At 37.2% G+C, this 23,158-nt stretch overlaps 1 protein-coding gene across 16 annotated transcripts in view; it reads right to left on the bottom strand.

The window, feature by feature from the left end:
* The window catches only part of RALGAPA1 (Ral GTPase activating protein catalytic subunit alpha 1), a 138,932-nt gene that overhangs the window by 54,810 nt on the left and 60,964 nt on the right, over window positions 1-23,158 (bottom strand). For 12 of the 16 annotated variants that reach the window (XM_065064048.1, XM_065064045.1, XM_065064041.1 and 9 more), the window contains 12 exons: window positions 21,089-21,241; window positions 19,362-19,555; window positions 19,135-19,233; window positions 18,873-19,028; window positions 17,284-17,412; window positions 16,176-16,301; window positions 14,942-15,000; window positions 11,177-11,285; window positions 4,137-4,247; window positions 3,131-3,199; window positions 1,241-1,375; window positions 312-495 (listed from right to left, as the gene is read on the bottom strand). In XM_065064048.1, the coding sequence (XP_064920120.1) occupies window positions 312-495; window positions 1,241-1,375; window positions 3,131-3,199; window positions 4,137-4,247; window positions 11,177-11,285; window positions 14,942-15,000; window positions 16,176-16,301; window positions 17,284-17,412; window positions 18,873-19,028; window positions 19,135-19,233; window positions 19,362-19,555; window positions 21,089-21,241 (1,524 nt within the window). The remainder of the gene's footprint in view (window positions 1-311; window positions 496-1,240; window positions 1,376-3,130; window positions 3,200-4,136; window positions 4,248-11,176; window positions 11,286-14,941; window positions 15,001-16,175; window positions 16,302-17,283; window positions 17,413-18,872; window positions 19,029-19,134; window positions 19,234-19,361; window positions 19,556-21,088; window positions 21,242-23,158) is intronic. The other 4 variants (XM_065064047.1, XM_065064056.1, XM_065064044.1 and 1 more) reach the window with 1 other exon arrangement.

Below are 23,158 nucleotides of genomic sequence, written 5' to 3'. Positions count from 1 at the left end.
AAACTATATGCTAATTTAATGAAAGTAAAATGAAAGGCAACATTTATCCATGTTGTAGTACTTAACACTTTTTGCTGATACACGCAGCACAGGAGAATCCATATCAAATCAATCTTCATGTTGTTCAGAAAATACTTATTTCAGTTAATCGAACAGTAATTGCTCAAAATTATGTTAGCTCATTCCATAGTAATGGCCCTTACCTAGTGTCTAGGTATAATTTAAAACTTATGCTTTAGACAAACACTTCAATACTGGAAACCAAGATAAAATCTTTTTGAAAGTAAATGTATTTAGGCAATTTGACAAACCTTCAGTAACTGGCTGAAGTTTAGAAGATCTCTCCGAGTCTGGAGAATGCAGTGGCTCTGGTTCCTTCAAGCTTTCTAAATGCATAAAAGGATCATAATCTACACATGCCAAATCAGAAAGGCTTAGAGGAAAATACTTAGGGTTGCTAAAACACTGAGACCCATAGACACATCCATGCAGAACCTAGAATAAAAACAGAATTTAATGACATTAACTACTGAAATTTCTCCCTGACAGTTTCATAAGAAATTAATTTTAATTTACATTTTTAATTGATTTGTTAGAACCAAGTAGGCAGGACAAAATGTTGGAAAATTTGAAATGCTTAATATTTACAGAAAAAAACCCTACGAGGCAAAGAAAATTGTTAAAACACCATCTACACTGAAGTGGAATTTAACAACAAAGAAAGAAGATACAAAACTGAAATCACTAAAGTTATCTTTATTTTTAGATCTCCTGTCTTCCTTAATTACATATGCCAGGTCTAAGCTGCTGGAAGTTTTAATCCCCTTCCCTTGGAAAAAAAAAAAAAAAGCCTGTCTTTGTTCTGTGTCCCTACAGACAGCAATTATAACTCAGTGCTTTTCATTTTGCTTAGTGCTAAATAAAATCGCCTGGCATAAAAAAGCTACTTCCTCGTCCATCTTAAATGTATGGCTGGTCTCCTGCAAAGCAAACGTCTGCTATCAGTATGACATGCAAAAAGTACCTTGATTAAACATCACAAAACGTAAGACAAAATTAACAATTCCAAATATTACAGTAAACAGTAAAACAGTTACAGTAAAACAAAAGAACTAAGCACTCCACCGTTCAGCAGCAGAACTGAAGTCAGCTTACAGAAAGGTTCTGGTTTTGTTTCCATGAAAACTGACACTATCTCCATACATAAAAATTTTAATTTAGTGAATAAAAAAACATATACCTTATATATACAATTAAGAACGGATCTTTCAGTCTTATCATTTTCTGCTCCTGTAGTGTGAAGAGGTTGCAGCAAGGTCTTTAATGGCAAGGCCATTATCCAATCCAACAAGCACAGAAGTAAAGAAACCACCAACTGGAACAAACACTTTCAATTACAAATCAATTAAACCAGCACCTGCTACTTCACATTTATCACTGTATTTTACTCCTCTGTTTTACTTTCTTTTCTCAGTTCAGCAGAGTCAACCTTCTGCAGTAATGGCAGGTCACACTTGTTCAAAAGCCACCGTATGTTCAACAGCTACGGCACAAGTAAAAACTTCGGCTTCTGAGGTATTTAACAAAGACCATCCATACAGCAGTTTCTCATCACGGTAAGTCTGTGCGCAGATACTGTGCTTAAGAAGATACCCATGATTTTTCAAAATTGATTTGTAGTGTGCTGTTTTGAAAATGACAGATCACACATGTATAAATTAAGGCCGATGCATGGCTCTGCATAGAAATCTCACTGTAAAGTGAATCAAGGATCAAACAAAACTGAATGATTTCAGCTGCGTTCAGTGCTTTATAAATAACACAGAATTTCCTTCACAACATGTCAATAATGCTACTCAGCATCAGGTACCATCTGAAAGAAATCCAACTGCTTTCTGTATTGTGGGCTACTCAGTCAGCAAAAGAACCAACTCCCTCTAGGGGATGTTTTTAAAGACTGTAGAACAGAATTAGCTTAAGACATACATACGCATGAAATTATTAATAAATTAATGGTTTCAAATAGTTATTTTTAATTTTAAAAGTTAGCTACTGTAGAGGAAACAATTCAGATAAATAGCTGTAAGATTCTCTAAAATATTTCCCAATTTAAATAGAAGTCTTTAGAAGAAAATCCATTTAACTAATTTGCTAATAAAAGACATCATAACATCATACTCATTTCACATAATACATTACAAATTTATGTCTCTCAGAGGCACTGTATTTTAAAACGAATGATGAAGGGCTCAGAGTATTTTTATATTAAACCAATTTTTAAGGAAGCCATTAGGACTAAGTTTGTCAAACTAGGTAAGCCATTTTTTTCTACAATATTTGAAGTAGAGCGATCAGCATTAGCTCATGGGAAAACTTAATGATTTATGGGAAGCATCTCAAGTGGAAAGGTGGCTCGCTTGCCATGCTGCTGTAGTGCAAAATGGAGCTCTGGAGGCCAAAATGAGCATCAGATGAACGCCAGCTCCCGTGGGAATGGGTGGCCCAGAACAACAGAGCTGCAACAACAAACTGCAAAGTGCCAAGTTTAAATGGCCATTGAGCCCCACAGTCCTACAGAAAAGCCAAATAATTCACTAGAGATGCAGCTTACAGGAGGCAGAGAGTACTCCTGTGAGCTGCAAGTGAAGAATGAGCCTGTCTTAGTCACACTGAAAATACAAAAAGATAGCAATCGTTCTGAAGGATGGCAACAATCAAATTCATTTGAAGATTACAAGGTATTTTGCTCAAGAATGCACATACAATAGAAGGTGTGAAAAATCGAAACCTTACAAATATTTTGAAATGTACTCTCTCTACAAGTTAGTAATATATTTTCACTATAAGACAAGTTTGAAAAGTCTACATAACTTTCTTGGCTTGCAAGTTTACTGAAGATAAGGAAAAAGAAGACTTCTAATTATTGAAAACAATGAATCTCACTTAATTTTAAATGCACATTTTCCTAGAAAAACTCAGAAATACTGCTGGAATTCTGAGAAGACTATACTGTATTACACTTAAAGAGCTGAATCCCTACTTTACAGCACAGCTTACATTTTGTAACAATACCATGTCACATACCTTTGAAATTAAATTGACACATTAAAAATAAATGAAAAATGTTTACCCTCTTGTCCTGTTCATATGAGGAAGCTTCTGTACTGGGTAGCAGATGGGTAATGGTTGCTATGAGAATCTGGGGAAAATGTAGCACAGTTTCTTTAAAAATACCATTTATATATATACTTAAGTTTAAAATAAGTTTTTAAGCAGGTAAATGTGACACAATACTAGATTAATGGTTAAATTCTGTTACAGTTATTTTGAGAAAAATTATAGTATTCTTTGCCACTTAAAAAAACCAACCAACCAAACCAAACCTTTCAATTGAATTTTGCAAAAGACATTGAAGGAATACGTTCTGCTTGACTGACGTAGATGCATTAGGGACAATGAAATTACACAGCTACTCCAAATACCAGGCAGGAAGAGAACTTGATTCAACACACTTGTAGGGTGCAGGAAGGAGCCTGATGTGGATTTGTGTATGGAACTATTTGAGCTCCATTATTTCTTAGAACAACGAGCATTTGTAGATACCCTGCCTCCACTTAACAACTGCAGAGGAGCAGAGAAATGCTTGCTATACCTTTTTAAAAGCTTCAACACTTTTTTCCTTTCCAGTTACCTGGTGGACCTCTATCTCTTCTCTGTGGTTCAAAGTCACAGAGGCCAGTCTACTCCCTTGTTATTTAAAGTGTCTTCAAAATAATTATTCTTGGTTTATGTAGGTCTGTATTTTAAGTAATCACTTTCTCACTTAAATAAGCATATTTGAAGATACTGAATATTAAAAAAACCCCTGCACTTTACTGACAATATTCTTACATAAATAAAGACAGAGTTGTACTGGAGAAAAAAAAAGCAAGACATAGCCATTTTACATGTTAATATTTGTGTTAGCAAGTATGATGTGAACCCATAAAATTAATAATCAGTAGGATTATATTTCTGCTAACTTAATATTTTGTGAAACATACTTGTCAATATTCTGGTATTTTTATTTCAGTGAAATACATTTTACTATTACATTTAAAAGAATTTAGATTTCAAAATTAAAAAAAAATACTTACTTGAATAATTCTTAAAGGTGAATCAGCTTGATACACTTGAAGTCTATGTACATAATGTATCAGCATGTTCAGCATACTGCAGGCAACTTGGGCTACTGTTTTATTTGGAAACTAGAAAAGAGAACACAGCACAGTAACGATGGCAATATTTCATGTAACAGTATGGTAGGTAGGTCAGGAATTTTAGTGACAGTTTTATACATGTAGTTCCTTGTGTACCCATTTATTGGTGTGACAGAATTAAATGTTACAAAATTTTAAAGGAATTATTTTATAGTCATAATCAGATTTTAGCAGTTAACATCAAAGATCTGGAACAGACCATCAGGGAGTTGCATGCAATGAGAGAAAGAGGAAAGGACTCTCCTAACTAATTTCAGACCAGTTAGCACAGTATCATGAAGCCAGAAAGAATAAATTCATTTCTTGTTACTTTAATGTTTATTAACGTTAACACATTACTGTAAAAACCCAAGGATCTCATTCTGAAATCAGAGGTCTGTCTTGAGAACCAAGGCAGGCAAACAGCCGTGTATCCAAAATGCAAACACAGAACTGATGTAACTGACTGTTCTGCATGTAAATAAATGCACCTTGGCTTCTCTGCCTACTTCCTCCATGCTCTGTTGTTTTATCAAGCAGGAGAATGTTGCTTCACTGGAGCTTGCCTTTAGCAGTTACTAAAAAGTTTACGTGACTGCGTTGGTCAAGGCAAAAGTGAATTGCACTTGTACAACCAGTCCCCAGCCATGGGAGGGGATGCACACGCTGCCCTGTGTTCCTAAGTGGGAAAATAAGGAAATGAGAGACAGGGATAAGTTTCCCTAAGTTGTGAATGTCCAGGACATGTAACTGAGGCCTCTTCCTCCGTTGCACTTGTCTTAAAACATTAAGCCTTGTGTCAAAAACAAGAAGAAAGTGAATTTTACATGTGAATTTTAACTACGTGAAAATCCTACAAATCTGAGCTAAAGACAAATCCGAGCAACATGGTTAATAGGACAGCAAACCTACATACCTCAGGAGACAGCACAAACAACACAGAGATAAAAATAGTGTGCAACAGCCCTAAGGGAAGTATTTCAGATACATTCAATTCAAGAAAATACTCAGTCTTCACTGAAAACAAGTATTCCAAACCATAATATTGATGCAACTCAGATCACTCGGAAAACAATTAGGTCATTCTTGCTTTAATAATGAAAAACCCTACTTTATTTCTCCAATGAAGATGAGTGACATCAGAATTCCTGTATTATTAAAAGAATTAAAAAGAAGTTTACATGTTTTAATCTCAGTTAGCAGTGAAGCTGTCACAGGTGTGTGTTGGAAAGTGGCTAAGTGTCAACCTCTGAGCTGAGAAAAGGGTAATTATGTTGCAAAAGTACTTATATTTCATTTCTTGGCTTTTTAGACTGTTTTCTTAATCAGTCCAGTTCTATCAGCCTTTCAGGGAATGGTATATCTCACAAACCTTAAAAAAGACCCCAACTTAAAGAAAGCTGACATGCCTGGGCAACAAAGCCTAAGCAGAAAATTAAGGATTTAAAAATAAAATTTTCAAATGAAAAAATTTAAAGGTGGAAAATACACTGGAAGAAACTCTGTCCTGGGCCAGATTCTTATCAAAGCAGAGTTATCATTTTTTGCATTTAAGGTCTTCAAAATGAAAGAAAAGGTACAGGCATAAGTATGGAATATTAAGCTTTAATTAAGAGGGTTTTTTTTAGTATCTATGTAAGCATGAGAAAACGCTATGAATGTCTCTTATAAGTAGCCACAGAGTCAGAAACCAGAGTATACAGAGCAGTTATCTCTTGTTCTGACTTTCCCTCTTTCTCACTGGATGTAGTTTCATGGTATTGTTGGCTTTTAACCAAAACACAGCAGACATCTTACATCTGCAAAGCTTCCCAGAGCTTATGGCAAGAACACCATTATTTTTTATCCCTCCTGAGGCAGGCTCTCTCCACACTGTGGCAGTACATAGTAAGAGCACAGTAAGCTGGGTACAGATTCTAATGTTCAAGCTCAACTGACAACCAAAAAAAAATTAAATAAAGTTGAAAGCATAACAATTTGATTACAGAATTTGAGATCAAATCCAGATTGCTGGAAACATCCTTACAAGCTTGCAGGAAAATCCCAAAGTCACTGGAGAGGATAAAAGGTGTGGACAAACCAGAGTAGCTTAATATGGAGTATCCAGATCACTGAATTTAAGAAAAAGTACCTGAGAAAAAGGCCTGAATATTTTTCAGAGTCTTTGAATAGTCAGCTGTTCACTACTTAAAAACATGGAGCATTTACTTTATTTTTTTTCTTTTTTTTTTTTTTTCAATGAAAGAGAGGATCATCAGGCTCTAAAATGAAGACAAGTGAATGATTTCTAGTGCTGGTTTGTGCAAATTAGTTCACCTTTTTGTTCTCCTCCTGAAAAGTTGGGGGTTTTTGTGTGTTGTTTTTTTTTTTTTTAATTTTAGAAAGGGAATGAAAGTCAGTGGAGATGTAAATTTCACAGAAAAGCTGAAGGGTATAAGGTAATGAACGTGAATAAAATTAAAATCTTGTGCATTCAGATCTCCTTATTCATGGGAAGAGGCTATGAAGTTTTGATCAAGAACACAGTGATCGGCCCAATCAGATCAAACTGTACACCTACTTCGGAAATCTGTCCTAGCACAGTCAGTAACACACATTTCAAAAGAATGCACAGACACTTTAGAAGAGACACTTATAGGGCTGTGTGTCCTGGAAGGACATTTTCCTAAACTCAAGTAGCAACACTGGGTTTATGCTGGATATTGAAACAATTCAGCCCTTTTAAACCAGCTGCTTTGTTCTGACTGTTTTTTCAAGAGCCTTCAGAGGTGGCACGAAGATGTCTTTGTGATGCTACAAACATTTAGCCAGCTGTTGCTCAGAAAAATACTGTATGTTATAAAGCATACTGTATGTTATAAAGCATAAGAATTCACTACTTTTACATGATTTTATATTTAGTAGTGTAACTGTGGGCAGAATTTTTTAAAAGTTATGATAGGGAAAAAAAAAGCTTTCAATGAGCTGTCACACTGCCTGGCACCTAACTGTCAGAGTTCTTCTTGGAAATGTCGTCTTACCATACTTTTCATCTTTGCAAGGGTCCATTGCTCTCTGGGTTTTATTAGTAGTTTAACCTACGTTTAGCACTCATTCAACTAAGCCCGAACAACACAATTTTGTGATGTATCTGCAGCATTTTTGAGAGGAGCGTCACGTAACGACGAGATGCAGAGGTCTGGTTGGGATCCTCGGGGCTCAGGCTTCAGCAGAGGCTGACACCGCTCCAGCAGTATCGCCGCACTGCTGGCAGGAGTGCAGGCTGCATTCAGAGCGAGCTGCTGGACTGCAGTGCTGAATACGCTTCTCTATTTCAGAAATAGGCATATAATTGTTGCTAACATTTCTATTCAATGTTATTTGCTCAATTGTACTTATCAGTAAATTGGACCAGGACTACAGCCCCCTATCCATTCATTTCTCCTGAAAATAAGAAAACAATCCATTCTGGGAGTTTAAATCTCTGACTATTTGGAAGCCAGGAGATTGCTTAGGTAACAAATTAGAGCTAATTTGTTTCTCCAATGATATATTTATGAACTTTTCATTTCAAGATTAAAGTCTGCTGCGAACGTATACCACTGCTCGGAACAGGAGAAAAGCCAACAGGCACTGGATGCTTTTGCCAAAACAAAACAAAGCAAAGTAGAAATATAAAGATCTTTGTCTTCTCATTCAAGAAATAATTTATGTTTAATAGAAATGAGCTATAAATAATTGGTTGAATAAACATGTCAAAAATAGGGCAAATCACAATGAATGTCAGGATTAAAAATAGTTCAAACTTTGATAAATTGCAGAAGATAAAACCAGCATCATTTGCCTCATACCAAACTTGCACAGGAACTTGATAAAATGCACCAGTTAAGGGATATTAAAAGGAGGAAAACTCTGGAAAAGAGTATTAGTGAAGCTGCAAAGGATGACTGTGACTTTGCAAAACAGGAAATTGCAATTTAGAGTCTAATACTAAAAGCCCTGCAGCCACATTTTTTAGACATAGACTCAAATCCTGCTTCACGGGATGTGATCAGCTGATTTGCTAAGACACTTTTCAGATTCCCATTGCTGAAAAGGAGAGTTAGTTCACAACATCTGACACAAGCCATGTATAGCAAGCGTACACCCTGATTTTTACCAATGTGCATATACAGAAAGACTAAACTATTCATTTAATTCTGACGTAAACAAAAAGCATGTAGAAAGGTTCTGAAAATAAATTGGGTCATACTTAAAAAGTTGAAGATACTGTTCATGCACATGTAAGTTTGCAACATGCTAAAAATAAAATGCTTTAAATAATATTCTAATTATTTCATAGAATTTGAATATGAAAATATTTTCAAAAAGTAGGAAAAACAAAAACACTCATCAAGGAAAAAAAAAGCCAAAATAGTGCAGCTCATTAACAGAGATGATGAAAGGAATATACTGTTGATACATCACCACTAACAGAAAAACTTGTGACCAGAGAGCTGAAATGCAGTGCGACTAGTTTCAGAATAATGAAAACTGTCATCCACAAAAGGAAAGGCAGGCAAGTGTCAGAAAATCTATTCATAAGTATTTTACAGGAGTTGCACCATAATAAACTAGCTGTATGTGAGCAAGCTGCATCTCCAGGTGGGAATCACTGTGGATACCAGCTATGTTTAACAGATTCAATCAGAACACCAAATACCAAACCAGTAAATCATCCTGGATTTCAAGAACTTAATGTGAAGGTGTTTATACAGAATTGCACAGTGACTACCAGAGACTGAGAAGTTCTATCTTACTAATTAGTTTCAGAACCATTGCGCTGGGTGTAGACAGGAAGGTTTTGCTGGGGAGGGTTGTAGGGGTGGCCTCCTGGGAAGGGGCCAGGGAGCCGCGGCTGTTCTTCCTGTGCTGGGGGTGGGCCAGTGAGCGAGAGGCTGCGTGAGAGTTTGGCTGACAGCTGGGGCCAACTCACCACAGCCATTAAAAAAGGAAAAGCTAAATCCTTCTGAAAAACTGTAGAATTATCCAGTGTTACAGCATGCTGCATAAAAAGCAGGAAATAAATGTTAATGATAACCATAAAAACAGGTACTCTTTAGTTTTCACCAAAATTAGAATTCTTGGTATTCCCTTTCAACAGGTAGTTTATTCACATAAACTTTGATGCCAACTCTTCACCAGTCTTTGGATTCAGATTTTTTCTAACAGGTACTGGCCTGAATGACATGCCATAGAATGACCACAGAAAAGTGCTTTGCCACAGGAAATCAAACACCTTCCGGTGCTTCCATGCATGCAGCATAACTGCTTGACATCTCTCTCTAAATATTTGGCCAGGACTGAGAAGCAATAATGCAACGGCTCTCAAACACAGAAGTGAACAGGCACAGCATGTAGTGAGGATATGGGGATAACAGGACTGGGTTCATTGGAGAAAGAAAAGAGCAGGTGAGCAAGAAGCATGAGAAACTTCGGGACACTTCTGCTTGGCTTTTGCATTTGTCACCTTCCTGCTTTCTTCCTTGTCTCCCTCCTACACTGAATGCTCCGTCTCAGTTTGGAAGCCAAGAAGTACAAGGCAGCAACTTGGCTTGGGACATACTTTTTGCATATGACAGCAGATGGCTCACAAAACTGGGATCCCTTCCAGTTTCCTCTCTACCCTGGCCCTTCCCTTTTGCAATGTGTCAGGAGAATGTACCATGGGGGCTTTACAAGTACTATTAATCAGAGCTGGGGAACCCAAGATGCCAATTAGTGAGCAATGTGACTTCCCTCAGCATCCATGGCTAACCTAGACAGGAGACACAAAAAAAACACCACAAAGGCAGATAAAGGGGAAAAAAAAAAAAAAAAAAGAAAAAGCAACAAAGCAACAGCAGGTGAACACGAAGATCAGAGAAGGAGAATGGGGAGGAGGTGCTCTAGGTGCTGGAGCAGAGGTTCCCCTGCAACCTATGGAAAAGACCATGTTGGATGAGATATCCACACTGCAGCCGTGGACTACCCCACACTGCAGCACTGGATATTTCTTGAAGGAACTGCAGTCCACAGACAGTCCACATTGGACAAGACTTGTCCTGACTGCAGCCAGTGGGAGGACCCACACGGGAAACAGGGAGGAAGGAGTGGCAGAGAGGAACTGCTATGGACTGATCCTAACTCCCCATTCCCTTGTCCTCTCTTCACTACATGGGAGGAGGCAGAGGAGCTGGGAATGAAGGAGTGAAGTTGAGCCTAGGAAAAAGGGAGGGCAGGGAAAGGTGGTGTTTAAATTTTTGTCTTTGTTTCTCACTGCACAAATTATTTTAACTGGCAATACATTAAGTTAATATCCCCAAGTCAAATCTGTTTTGCCAATGATGGCAGCTGGTAAGCAATCTCCCTGTATTCATTTTGATGTACAAGATTTTTTTCATCTTGTTTTCTTCTCCTGTCCTGTTGAGGAGGGGGAGTAAGTGGCTGTGTGGGTATTTGGCCCTTACTCAAGGCTAATCCACCACAGGCTCCTAGATCTATTGACAGCCAGATGCAGAAAAGCCTCCTGGAAGCTTTGGTCCAGGATGCGGGAAGGGGTATAGCTGGACAAAGTTGGACAAAGCCAGTAATGGTTTTGCTGAAACCTGGATTGCAAGGATTATTTATGAAAACTGGGATGATGAACAAACTATTATGCTCCAAAGGGTAGAGGTTAGAGTTAAGTGGCTAGTGATATATATATATTAAGACACGGATCTACTCTTATTTCCCAGCATATTGTTTCCTCCAAACTTACAGAAGGCCAAAGATCTTTTTGGCAGAGTTTAGAGATCCACCAATTAAACTGAATTCAGTCTTTTTTAAGGACTGAAAATGAGACTGTGAAGCAGAGATGCTACAATGTGTCATGACCTTGAAAAAGCAAAGTACCTCTCTGCATAAAGGCAACATACATTGTAAAAGCATTAGCCTCTCACCTTTAAAGAAACACAAATCACATTCAATGCTTCTTTGATCTGAGGATGATGTGATTCATGAACTAGCTCCTCACAGATCCAAATACCAAGGCTGCAAAGAGCAACACATCTGCAAAACAATGTTGGAAAAATTGAGAAACATGCTACAAGAATGTGCAATTTTTATGATTCATGACACATCTTGCAAAAATCTAATAAATATGTTTCTAATATTTCAAAAATAACTACACAAGTACCTTTATAATGCTGTAACTTATTTAAAAATGAGAAAGAAATCCCAAGTACCCTGGGGAAGGCACAGGAAGGGACAAGGAAGCAACCTTCTGAGCAACTGAAAAATCCTAAACATATCAAGAACTCCTGCATCTGTATGTGCTTTTCAGATTAAAAAATATTAGCTGAAATCCATCTATTCAAAATTCATATATATTTTCTTAAGACAAAGTCAAAATTGTGGTGGGAGGTTCCTCCTCCCCAATGTATTTGTTTAGAGTTTTCGGGACTCAGAGACAAGAAAGAGGAATGTTATTTGTTCACAGACATTTACATTTTTTTAGAATGACAATAAACAAAGATGAATAGAGAAAGAGTAAATTAATGCCAGAGACAGTGTACATATTGTGACAAAATACTTCAACTTTTGTTGTTTCTTCATTTAAAATCAAGAAATACAAGATAATCATTAAGGTAAAGAGTATTTAGATAGATGTGTTCCAATCAGCAGAGATGGATTAAATTTGTTCAGAAATGTTAAGGAGCTAGCTTAAGCAATCTCTCAATCATTAGTAATTATCTTCAAGAACACAGGCTGCAAACATTTTGAAAAAAACTTCAGAATTCAAAATCCTCTGGAGAAAATCAGAGAGCAGTCCAAAAATCAAGAGATAAAAGACAGTCATAGGACTGCAAAGCATTACACCTAGGAAGGAAAAATCATGTGCTAGAACAGAAACAGAAGAGGCTATGAAGCTGGTGCTGTAGAAAAAAGATTTTAAAGCTACACAGATCCTGCTAAGAGGTCACAAAAATACACCTTTGCATGAATTCTATGTGCTAATGTAAATAATATGTGTGCTGGTTTGACTTCCTGTTTTGTACACTGTCACTAAAATCTCAGTTGCAACACCGCCTCCATTACATTTTTATTAATACCATTTAAGAATAAAGACAAGCCTGAGGGGCTCCAGTAAAAAAAGTGGCAACAATAATAAGCTTTGGGAAATATTATATATAGAGGAAAAGTTGAAGGCCATACTGAGTCTAGATCACAATTAAGGAAGGAAATGATAAGAAAACTTCCGACATGCAGTAAGTCACTGAAGAGTTTAATTTCCAGTAGAAAAGATTTCTCCCAAATACTAGTCATAAAAACAACCTGACGGTAAAAATTAGATAAGTATTGGAACAATCCAAGATTTTTGTAAATTTCTTCTTTAAGAAAATTTTTTGGACGGTTTATACAAGCTATTGCCAGGAACATTTTAAACACACTCCAGCTTTGGAGGAGGGTGAGCTAATGGAGGTACCCCCAGTCCCTTCCCAGTCTACTCTTCTGCTATTTCCACAGTTTGCGTTTCCATCCTTTTTGAACAAAACAAAATACAATATAGCATGGATTTAACAATAAATGTAGACAGTTTGTGTCAGCTGACTCAGAAAATAAACCTTTAGTATACAGAAGACAGCTCTAAGTACGTGTTACTATTTAAAGTTTTCTTCATGCTACTGAGATCCATTCCACATCTGATGATATGCTGACATGCAAAATATCCATGAGTTCGTGAGGTTTCTACAAAGAACATCAGTTTTGCTATCATTATTTAGAGTAGCCTCTGAAAAACTGTGTAGTTATGTGTCTACAATGTTGTTACTAAACTCAGAGCCATAACAGCACAAGCAGAACAGATGAACACCGAGTTCATCAACCTGTCACTTCTTTTTCAGACTGTCGGCAGCAGGAGAGGAATTTGATTAATACAGTTAATCTCTACGGATGGAGATCTGAGATCAGAACATATTTCAGATAACTGACTTCCCTGAAGCTCAGCTGGGTCAAGTATGTAATGAAATGCAAAACATCAAGCTTCTGTGGAAGAGATAAAAAATAGAGATTTATAGCTTGGGTAACAGTAACAACATTCAGACTTGCTAGAGATATACAAAGCTATGTACTGAAGTTCCTTCCTAGGCAACTGCAAAGACAATTAACCCTCTACCAGGAGCTGAGCTGACATGGCAAAATTATAATGCAGATCCTAAATGTGACCACGACCTCTGACAGTAACCCAGGTTGAACTCTGTACTGCTGTGAAGCAGAGGGTATCAGAGAGGTTATTCCCAAAAGAGAGAGTGGACAAACTGCCACTGAGGAGTAAGGCAGTCAAGTTTTTGGAGCTGTGGAAACATGATTATCTCCACAATGAAGACATACCTATCTCTCTCCCAGAAGAAGAAACACAGGCAACCCAAACATACATTTGGAATGTATTCCTTTTTTGATCTCCATTTAATGTTATAACACACAGTGGTACAACTTTGTATTTTGTGGGCAGTACAACTCAGCTTTCTGAAAGGTTGGGCCTGCACATGTGCCTCTGCTCCTGTGTACACACCCTCAGAGCCAGATGGGACATGGGGATGTGCAGGGTGTTCCCCTCCTCTTCCCAGCCACACCGTCAGAACTGAAGACATTAATGCTGTGTGCTTCACTGCCACAGGATCAGCAATAATGTTCTGAACCAAATGGATTTAAATCACCTTTTTCAAAAGCAAAGTGAACAGTGTTATGTTTTTCAGAACTCTGTTTTGTAAAAGAACATGAAAAATGAAATGAAAATTATCTCAGAATGTTCCTTCCTTCCTTCCCCTGTGTTGAGAGAGATTACCAGCTCAAGTGGGCTGATGAAAACTGCTCTTTGTTTTCCAGCAAAACATGTTAAGGTTCAATGAACTGATTTTTCCACTTATATTTTTCAGGCATGTGGTCCTAGTATCTTGCATTTGCTACGTAACAATTTATTAGCTGAGCATGTATAGACACTCCACCCAAACACATAAGGCACACCAATGTACTCTTTCTTGGTAGGCACTACAGATTCTTGTTTCAATCCCATACACAGGACTCTACGACTGAAAGCTTCAGGGCATAGCTAAGAAGGAAAAAAATCCTAAACAATTTAAGAAACAGAAAAGAAAACTGGTAACTATCTTGTTCCCTGAAGTTCTCTATTTGAGAAAATGCTTAGGTTTAAGTATCCGAACAATCATTGCCAGTTTAATGCTTAGCCCAGTATCTTCTGCTTCTTTTCCATATCGTGAAGAAAAGCTCACGTACCTTTAATTATTTCTGTTTGTCCAATTAAATCATGCAGTCTAATAAAAACTAACCATACCTCTCTTGTAAGCAATCTTGTCCTTAATCAAACTCAAAAATGCCTTTCTAGTCTGAAAAGCCCTGAGCTGAGCACTAAGATACACAGCTTATATTCTTACCCTTATTATAACATCCTTTTCTATCAGCCACTATCAGAGAGAGGATACTGCGCTAGATTAGCATTTGTTCTGTCAAAAAATGTTTGTTTCGTTATTATCTCTATTTAAAAACAACTTCACATTCACTTGGTAGACCACAGTTTTTCTAGTGGCAAAGAAAACCATGAACAAAATACATACAAATTTCTACTTTAAGCTCTTCAATATATCCAACTTAAACCAGTATAACAAAGCGAGGAATCTATTAATTTAGAAGCTTTTTGTACGACCTACCGTGCAGGACCAGATGGCTCCTCTCTTGCTGAACTTAACACAGTTTTAATTATGAGTTCCTAAAACAAGGAGGAAAATTTTCACCAATTTACCAATAACTCCACGACATGAAGCATCAGAAAATTAGAATTTTATTATAGCACACACAGGCACATTGCTTAGCTGAGTCTCCAGGTTTGAGGTCAGATGAATTGTTTGCTTACCACTATTGCAAGATTCTAGTTTCTCCCAGATGCTCATTATTGTGCTACCCCTGGAATATCCCACAGATTACTGTCAAGATTTCTGCTGATTAACCATTTATCCAATTCTTGCCAACACATTTCCATAAAAAAACATGGGTTAAAAGAAAAAAAAAAGCCTCCCTAAAGGAACAGCCCTGAAAGGTACTACAGAAAGTATCTATTACTTTGAGGTTTAAACAAGGAACTTTTCCCCCTCCAAAATTATACTGATTTAAAAAAATCTTTGGAAGTAGTTGCAGAACAAATGACTACAGAGCCTTAGGAATGATGTCAAGAAGAACTCTGACTCAACTACAGTGAAATGTCCCTAAACACTGCAGGTTCCTCTCAATAAAGCTCAAGTAAACATCCATTATGCAACAAAAATGAGAAAGAATTAATTCAAAATCACTCCCAAAAGGAAGCAGCTTCCACACCATCATCTCTCTCTAAATTGAAACAGTTTGGAAGCTTATGGGGAGCCTTTCTTAGACACAGTAATCATACCTGACAGACATACGGCAACTAAACACACCAACTGATCTCTGCCCAGCTTGAGTATACCAGCACACTACCCAACTCTGTTACGACAGAGAGGGAGAGGTCTCTATTAATCTTTGTTTTTTGTCTAAAATAACATACTGATGTACAGAGGTTTTCTAAAGCCCCTAGGAACACAGTCAGATGCTCCCCGTTGTGAATTCTCAATAAATTAATGTACCTTGAACCTCTCAATCTTCTCCTTATCAGCCAATTAAATCTATGATACTACAAACAGCCATAATGAGAGTAGGCTTGAAAAGGGACGAGATTATTAAGTTAACAGCAATTATACAATATGTTTAGTAGCATAAAGTTTGACAAGATTTCATGGGATCTTGAGCCTTATTTGAAATGATTTCTGAAAAATTTTAGACTCTTAAAATTGTAGTTACTGTATCTGGTAACAACATCATGTTAAACATATACTTGGTAGCGGAATAACATCCAAATACTCTTAAAATTCCTACCTTAACATCAGTAAACTGAGACACAGCAATGTCAGGAATGTTTGGGTGAAGAGCTGGTAGTTCATGATATAAATTGGGAAAACAGACTAGAGATCCTAAAAGAACTTGTGCTTCAACTCTTGGTGCCTGAAAGAAAAAAAGGTGAGGAGATATATATATTCTTACTGCAATTAGGAAGTTGACATTTCTAGCTGCCTTAAAAGAGAACAACTGCTGAAACTCTACACAGCTATTTCCTTTCCCTTTCTGCAAACTCTGTAAGGCTGAGCAAACCCAGACCACAGCACCATGGATTGCTAATCATGCACACCCCATGCTCCCATTTTCCAAGACAGCCAAAAAGGAGCAGAGGAATTGTTAGGACTACAGACAAATGACTGAGCTGCTAACTAGGCTGAGGTCTTAGATTCAGCTAATTGAACAGGATGTGGAAAACTACTGGACATGACATGAGGCGTTGCTGGACACGACAGGTAACAGTGCAGAAGCTGACAGAGCCTTCAGATAGTACCTTGAGGCTGGATTTCATGGTTGGTTAAAGGGGGAAATGATGTGAGCAACAGTCAAAACTCACAGACAACGGGAGGGGAGCATTGGGGATCTTTGAGAGAGTACAGTCATGCATGATCTACAGCACCTGGGTAATTATATCAGTATTACTATATAAGGCTGAAATTGCCAGGGTAACAATATCTGAAATACATCCAAATAGTGCAAACAATAGCAGGTTTGCATTCTCAAGCATGATCAAAGTCACTGCACAGCAGAGATATGGAGGAATAAATATACTTTTAAAATGAAGGTACAATCAAAACGGATATTTAAAACATTTTAAAGCACAGATAAACGGCAGTCACAATTCCAAGAACTCTGAAGTAAAAGAATATTCTCTGCTTCAATGGTAATTTTTGCATTCTTCACATATTTTCTGGAGAGAACTTGCATGTGTAGTATTCCGGAACAAACCACTGACAGTATGTCTATTTGCTAACCATTACATTGAATTCTAGAGTTAAATTAATACACTAGTGAAGGAAAGATACTGCTCAGTTTTCTCTCAAATCCTTTCCACTCACATGTAAATGAGAATTAACTGATGAATACTTACATTGAGGAAAGAAGAAGCAGCCACTCTTCCTGCTGCTACAATGAAATCCATAATAAGCATGGTGGCACCAGGCAAACCAAGCGAAAAGAACTGAGGAGAGCAGTGCTTGATGATTGTATTGACAATATCCTTGAAGAAGGAAAACGGGAAAAAGGAAAAGAAGAGCAGCAGAAGTGAATGAAAAAAGACAGGTATTTATCAAAGGTAGAAAGTAAAAATGCAAGAAAGTAAATTCATTGTGGCAATTAAGACACTTATTACTGACCAATGAATAGCATAAAAAGATAAATTCCTTAAGTACACTCATATTAATATAAGTAAACTGTAGCATACATTATAGATCGATTTAACCTTGGACACTATTGTATGGTGGTCAGTACCAGGTCACATCTTACATTCATTTACATTTAGCTTTTAAGAGTTCTATAAATGATTAACCATTCATTTAAATATGTACAGCAGAGATACAGTACGATAACCAGCTACCATACCTTCTTAACATGCTTAAATCCTCCCCAATAAGTATCATCTGACTAAAACTTTAAAGAAGGTATTAGCCTTTTACATATATCTGTACGGAACCAGAATATAAAGAAAAAAATATAAAGTGTTTCACAACATTTCGGGTATATAGTTATTCAACACAGCACATCACATTATTGTAGACTTAGTGAGGCAGTTGTTAAAATTAATGTACATGATGCAAGTTCTTCAAAATATTAGAAAAAGTAGAAAATGTTTTAATTATTAAAAAAAATGCACAAGTTCACAGATATGAAAAAAAATAACCCTTTTCTTCCTTTTAATTTATTCTCCAATAGCAGTGATTTCCATTTAAATGGCAAGATGCCATTAGGAAGATTTGCAATCCAGCAAGAAAAGCAGTGTAAACTGGTTTTTAAAGGACAGAAACTGGAGATCTGTATCCATAGCCAACTGTGGAATAATTTTGGACTAGTTCTATTTTCCCCAGTTAATGAAAGCAGGGTTGTCTGAACCTTCGATCTCCCTATGCCTCTAACTGCTCCTCCAAAAAGTTCACAAAACCAAACTTTTCACACTTCTGACGCAAGCCTTCAAAAAGAGCTTTTAAACCATATCATACTTTCAGACTTGTTCATATTAAAACCTATGAAAGAGATCCACTCCCACTGAGATGCACTCAGTAAGCTTGCTGGTTCCTGTATGTGCTCTGTAAATAAACTACTCCAATGCAGTGAGCACAATTTATGTTCCCACTAGCTAAACTGTGTCATCAAGGAGCGAGTAAGAAGAAGAGTAGACCTTAGAGAGATCTGCTTCATTTTCTTTCTTGCATTCTTCAATCTATAACATACAATCAGTAAAAAATCAAATAATATGTTTTCTGCCCTCGTGTTTACTTGAACTGGACTACAAAAAAAGCATTCCTGATTACAGCCAAGAACATGAGGGCTGTTTATCAAAGTTCAGAAAACGTATCAGTCAAATAACCATTTTCAAAGACAAAATTAAACTACTCACCTGAAAATCCCTTCAGTATTTTTGATAAAACAATTTAGTTTTAGTTATACTATTCACATTAACCTGAATTTTGTAATTAAACTTACTTGATCAACATGAAGAAGTCCACAGTGCATTATATTGTAGAAATGAGTTAAAAAATCCTTGTTTGGAGAAACATCTTGTCTTCGTTTCATTGTCTTACAAATGAGCTTATAAGCATGTAGCTTCCCTTGTTTGTATTTATCAGTCAGCATTGTTGCCTAAGTTTTAGAACAATATTTATTACACATAAATCAAAAAACATTAAACACTTCCACAACTGCATGAACTTTTATTTCTGTTTCACTGCTTAGTACTCAAATTCACCTTGAACAGCCATGGTGTCAGAATTCTGAGTGGTGGAATTAAAACTGGTGGAGACGGTGAAGTCAGGTTATCTGTTGAAATACCAAGATTGTCTCTTATCTGCAATTATTAAAAACAAAACAAAGAGGTAACCATGTAAGGGAAATATATGAGGTGGTGGGATTTTTTTTCCTTCTGAAAATCCTGCCTTATTGGGTCAGGCTGGATAAGACGTTCAGTTATTTTACCTTGGCCAGATTCTGCCACAGTTCACACAGGTAATCAAAAACCTGAGCATGAATCTCTGGATCCATGATGCTGTTGACATCTCCCAGAATTCCTAGCATTCGCCTCCACATCACAGTAGCAACATCTGCATGCCATCCTGTGAGCGTTCCCCCAGCCATCACGCTGCAACATTCTGAGGGGAATTCACTGGTTTCTGCAATGGAAGAAAAAATTACAGTGAGACCTACCTCTCCAGAGAAAGAAAGCTCTGACACAACTCTTACATACATAGTTTTCTTAAAACCAAAAGGAAAAAAATGATGAGGCTTTCAGAGTAAGGTATTTCTTACCCATCCAGCCACCTCAAAACTGGAAATGTTTAACTATATGTCTACTTTCAAACTCTGTAGAGAAAGAAATGTCCTGTTTCTTACATTCTTTCCATAAGTAACATTTAAGGTCACTTCTGGAGCATTAGTACTGGTCTGATGGACCTACTAAGGCCACTCCTTTGGTAAATGCTGTCTTACGTTCCTTGGAGTCAATGAATCTCCAGAACTCCACTTGCCTGCTTTGAAGTAAAATTACATTTCAACTTCACATTTTCCCCAATCATACAGAAAGATGATTTTTCTTAGAATCTACTAGGAACGTATTTTATTGCAAATTAAAGAGAAAGGTGACAGTAAACTTGTCTCTGGCTACTGTTCTTCACGCAGTAAATTTGTATAAGTGAAGAGAAAGCATTCAGTAACCTAGCAGCACATACTAACTCTCACCTAGCTTTCTCTACACATCAGTGTTATGCGAATGAATGTTATTTTTCAGGTGGAAGATGTTTAATCTATTCTGTCAATACAAAGAAAACTTCAGTAGATTACAATGGTTAAAGCTTAACTCAGTTCACATTTAACTAGCTGAACAGCCAACTAAACTAGCTGACGAATCACAGTTTTAAAGCAGCAGGCATCCAGAATCTCCTTTCCACTCCTCTCAGACAGATTTTCAAAACTTCTCAGCACCAGACTTTGCTGAGACCTTCTGAAAATCTCACAGCTCCTACTGGAATGCAAAATCAAAATGAAACTGAATTCAGTCTAATCACACAGCCTCGTGTTTTGAAGATCTGGACCACTGTGATACAGACACTAACAGTTTCCAGCCTGTAGATTTCAAAGTACAAAGCAAAATTACGTTATTCCTGTCCATCAGCAGGCTACTTAAAGGAAAAGGGTCTGAAATGCACATCAGACACCCTTCTGTTTTCATGACACAAAATACGGAGAAATGGGAACTTCATATTTATAAAGTGGATGGACCCTAGAATTCAATAACTAAGGCAGCGGAAGTAATTATAAATGTGTTTAAATATGAAAGGGAAAACAACCAACATTCCAAGAAGAAACTATAACATTACCTTAAAATTATGTCCTATTACTTACACATCAATGCTAAAAGAGTTTATGACAGGGCCACATACTAGATTAAGCTGCAACAACTCTAAGCATCAAAAAGGGCAGTTATAAATGTGTGGACTATTAATCCACTGCTAACAGTTCCAATGAATGTAAGATAAAATACAAAAAGGTTTTGTTTGCTTTTAAATCATTATAATTAAGTATTTTTAAAAGTGCAGATGAAATAGCCTTGCACAGGATTTTCTACAACTAACATGATACTAGCTACTTCACTATATGTCATTGGAAAGAAGAAAGAACAGCTTTATATTTTCTGTTCCAGATATTGCCTAGGTCATCTGGCGTCTGTAAAACAGAGTGGTGGAGCTTCTCATCCAGCTGCAGATCCTTCTGCTCAATATGATCTGCATGAAGAGTAGCAGGAGAGGGTGTCTGTGATCGGGATCCAAGAGCAGATTGGATTGGAGAAGCACTTTCAGAGCCTGCAAATGCAATTTTTAACAGTTACCTTAAAGGCTTTTCTATTTTCTTGAGCTACTGAAATGTTGTCTAAACACAGCATTAAAAGAAAACTGAACTACTTTTATATATCAGATCTGGGCAAGGAAAGATATAAAAACTGTAAGCAGAACTCCCTGTGAATGGTGCTCTGAAAGAAAACAAATTACATGCATGAAAGCTGAGAGATGAACATCAAAATCAGATAAGTAAATGGATTAACAGACCTCTAGTTTAGGTCCAAATAATTTTAAATGTATTAGTTCTGCAGCACTTCCAGTGTTCTGAATCAGTCAAATTTATCTCCACATTGCCTCACCTAAATTTTTCTCCAGCCAAGTGGTTAAGCAGAATTTTTCCTGGAACATTGTTTTTTCCAGGTTTATGGATGCATGCAAGTTAATTTATAAATAAAAGCTCAAACCAGTAACTGACAACGTTTGATGTTTATCTGCCAATTGCACTGAGAAAATCCATGTGAAGCAAAAGTCACAGGAATTTTTTTCCTCTAAGACAGGAAAACACAAACGTTTGAATGGCAGTGCTGCAAAGGCATTTTTCCATGATCCCCACTGAACAGCCTCCAGGCAACTATTTGATCTCCTCTACAGAGGAAACTGTGGAGATGGAGCGGGTATTTGTATTTTTCTTCTGTACTACCTTAGTTTCACTTCCTGAATTTGCCTAAAGATCCTTATAAAAAGCTGAGTTTGATCAGAATAGTCAGATGGGAAGAAAAAAAAAAAGATAACAGATACATTACCACATACTTCTCTACACATCACCACATTAAAAATGGAAGAATTCAAACCTATTAATTTTAACTCTTAGACAAACGTCACTGGGACCAAAAATATTATAATACTATGCGAAGTTCAGAGTTAAACTGAACTTTAGGGACAGCAATGAAAAACTGAGTCTTTTTAAATAGTAATTTTTCCAAATTATCGGCTGTGAAGTGTTCTTTCTTGTAAAGAAAACAAATTGTTTAAAGAACTTGAGAGAAAATGTCAATGTTATCAGAAATTGTGGTAAACAATCTTAATTACATTGTTAAACTGCAAAGGTCTCTATCTGCTTTAAATGGCAAAGGCAATGAAGCTTTTACCATCAATTTAAATCACCACCTCTGTGCAGCAGAGTCTGGGTTCACACCCAGACTGCAGTCTGACCCAGCAGGGAACGATGCTCTCCTCTAGCTACCGATCACTTGTTTGCCAAATGCTCACAAAGATAATGTAAAATACACACCTAAAAGCTGTTCAAAGAAATCTTTTCCTACTTCTCTTCCATTCTGCTCACTAAGTGGGGTGATGAATGCAAGTAGATCGAGAGAGAGGAGGTGGGGGAGCTTGTGGGGAGAAAGCGAGGGTGAGGGACAGAGGGGAAGGAGAGGGAGAGAAAGTGCAGGCAAGGGAGGAAAGGAAGAAGGAAAGGAGGGAGGAAGGAAAGGAGGGAGGAAGGAAAGGAGGGAGGAAGGAAAGGAGGGAGGAAGGAAAGGAGGGAGGAAGGAAAGGAGGGAGGAAGGAAAGGAGGGAGGAAGGAAAGGAGGGAGGAAGGAAAGGAGGGAGGAAGGAAAGGAGGGAGGAAGGAAAGGAGGGAGGAAGGAAAGGAGGGAGGAAGGAAAGGAGGGAGGAAGGAAAGGAGGGAGGGAGGGAAAAGACCTTTATATGACAGAAGAGAATGGTCAGAAACCATTATGGAAAGTTTGCTGTACTGGAGTCTTGTAAGAAGCACTAAAAGATACTCCAGCATACACGGATCCAAATTTGACAGAGAATACTATGGGTTCAATTTGTTCTAGGACTCAAACAGCAATCAATAGTCAACTCAATCATTTGCTAAGAGTATGAAAGAATGCCTGTATTCCAAGAAGAAATTTTCCTTCCAAAAATCCTCAA

The sequence above is a fragment of the Columba livia genome, chromosome 5, assembly GCF_036013475.1.
Source record: "Columba livia isolate bColLiv1 breed racing homer chromosome 5, bColLiv1.pat.W.v2, whole genome shotgun sequence".
NCBI classification, from domain to species: domain Eukaryota; kingdom Metazoa; phylum Chordata; class Aves; order Columbiformes; family Columbidae; genus Columba; species Columba livia.
Note: the sequence above shows the minus strand (reverse complement) of the source record. Positions and strands in the feature narration are given on the sequence as shown.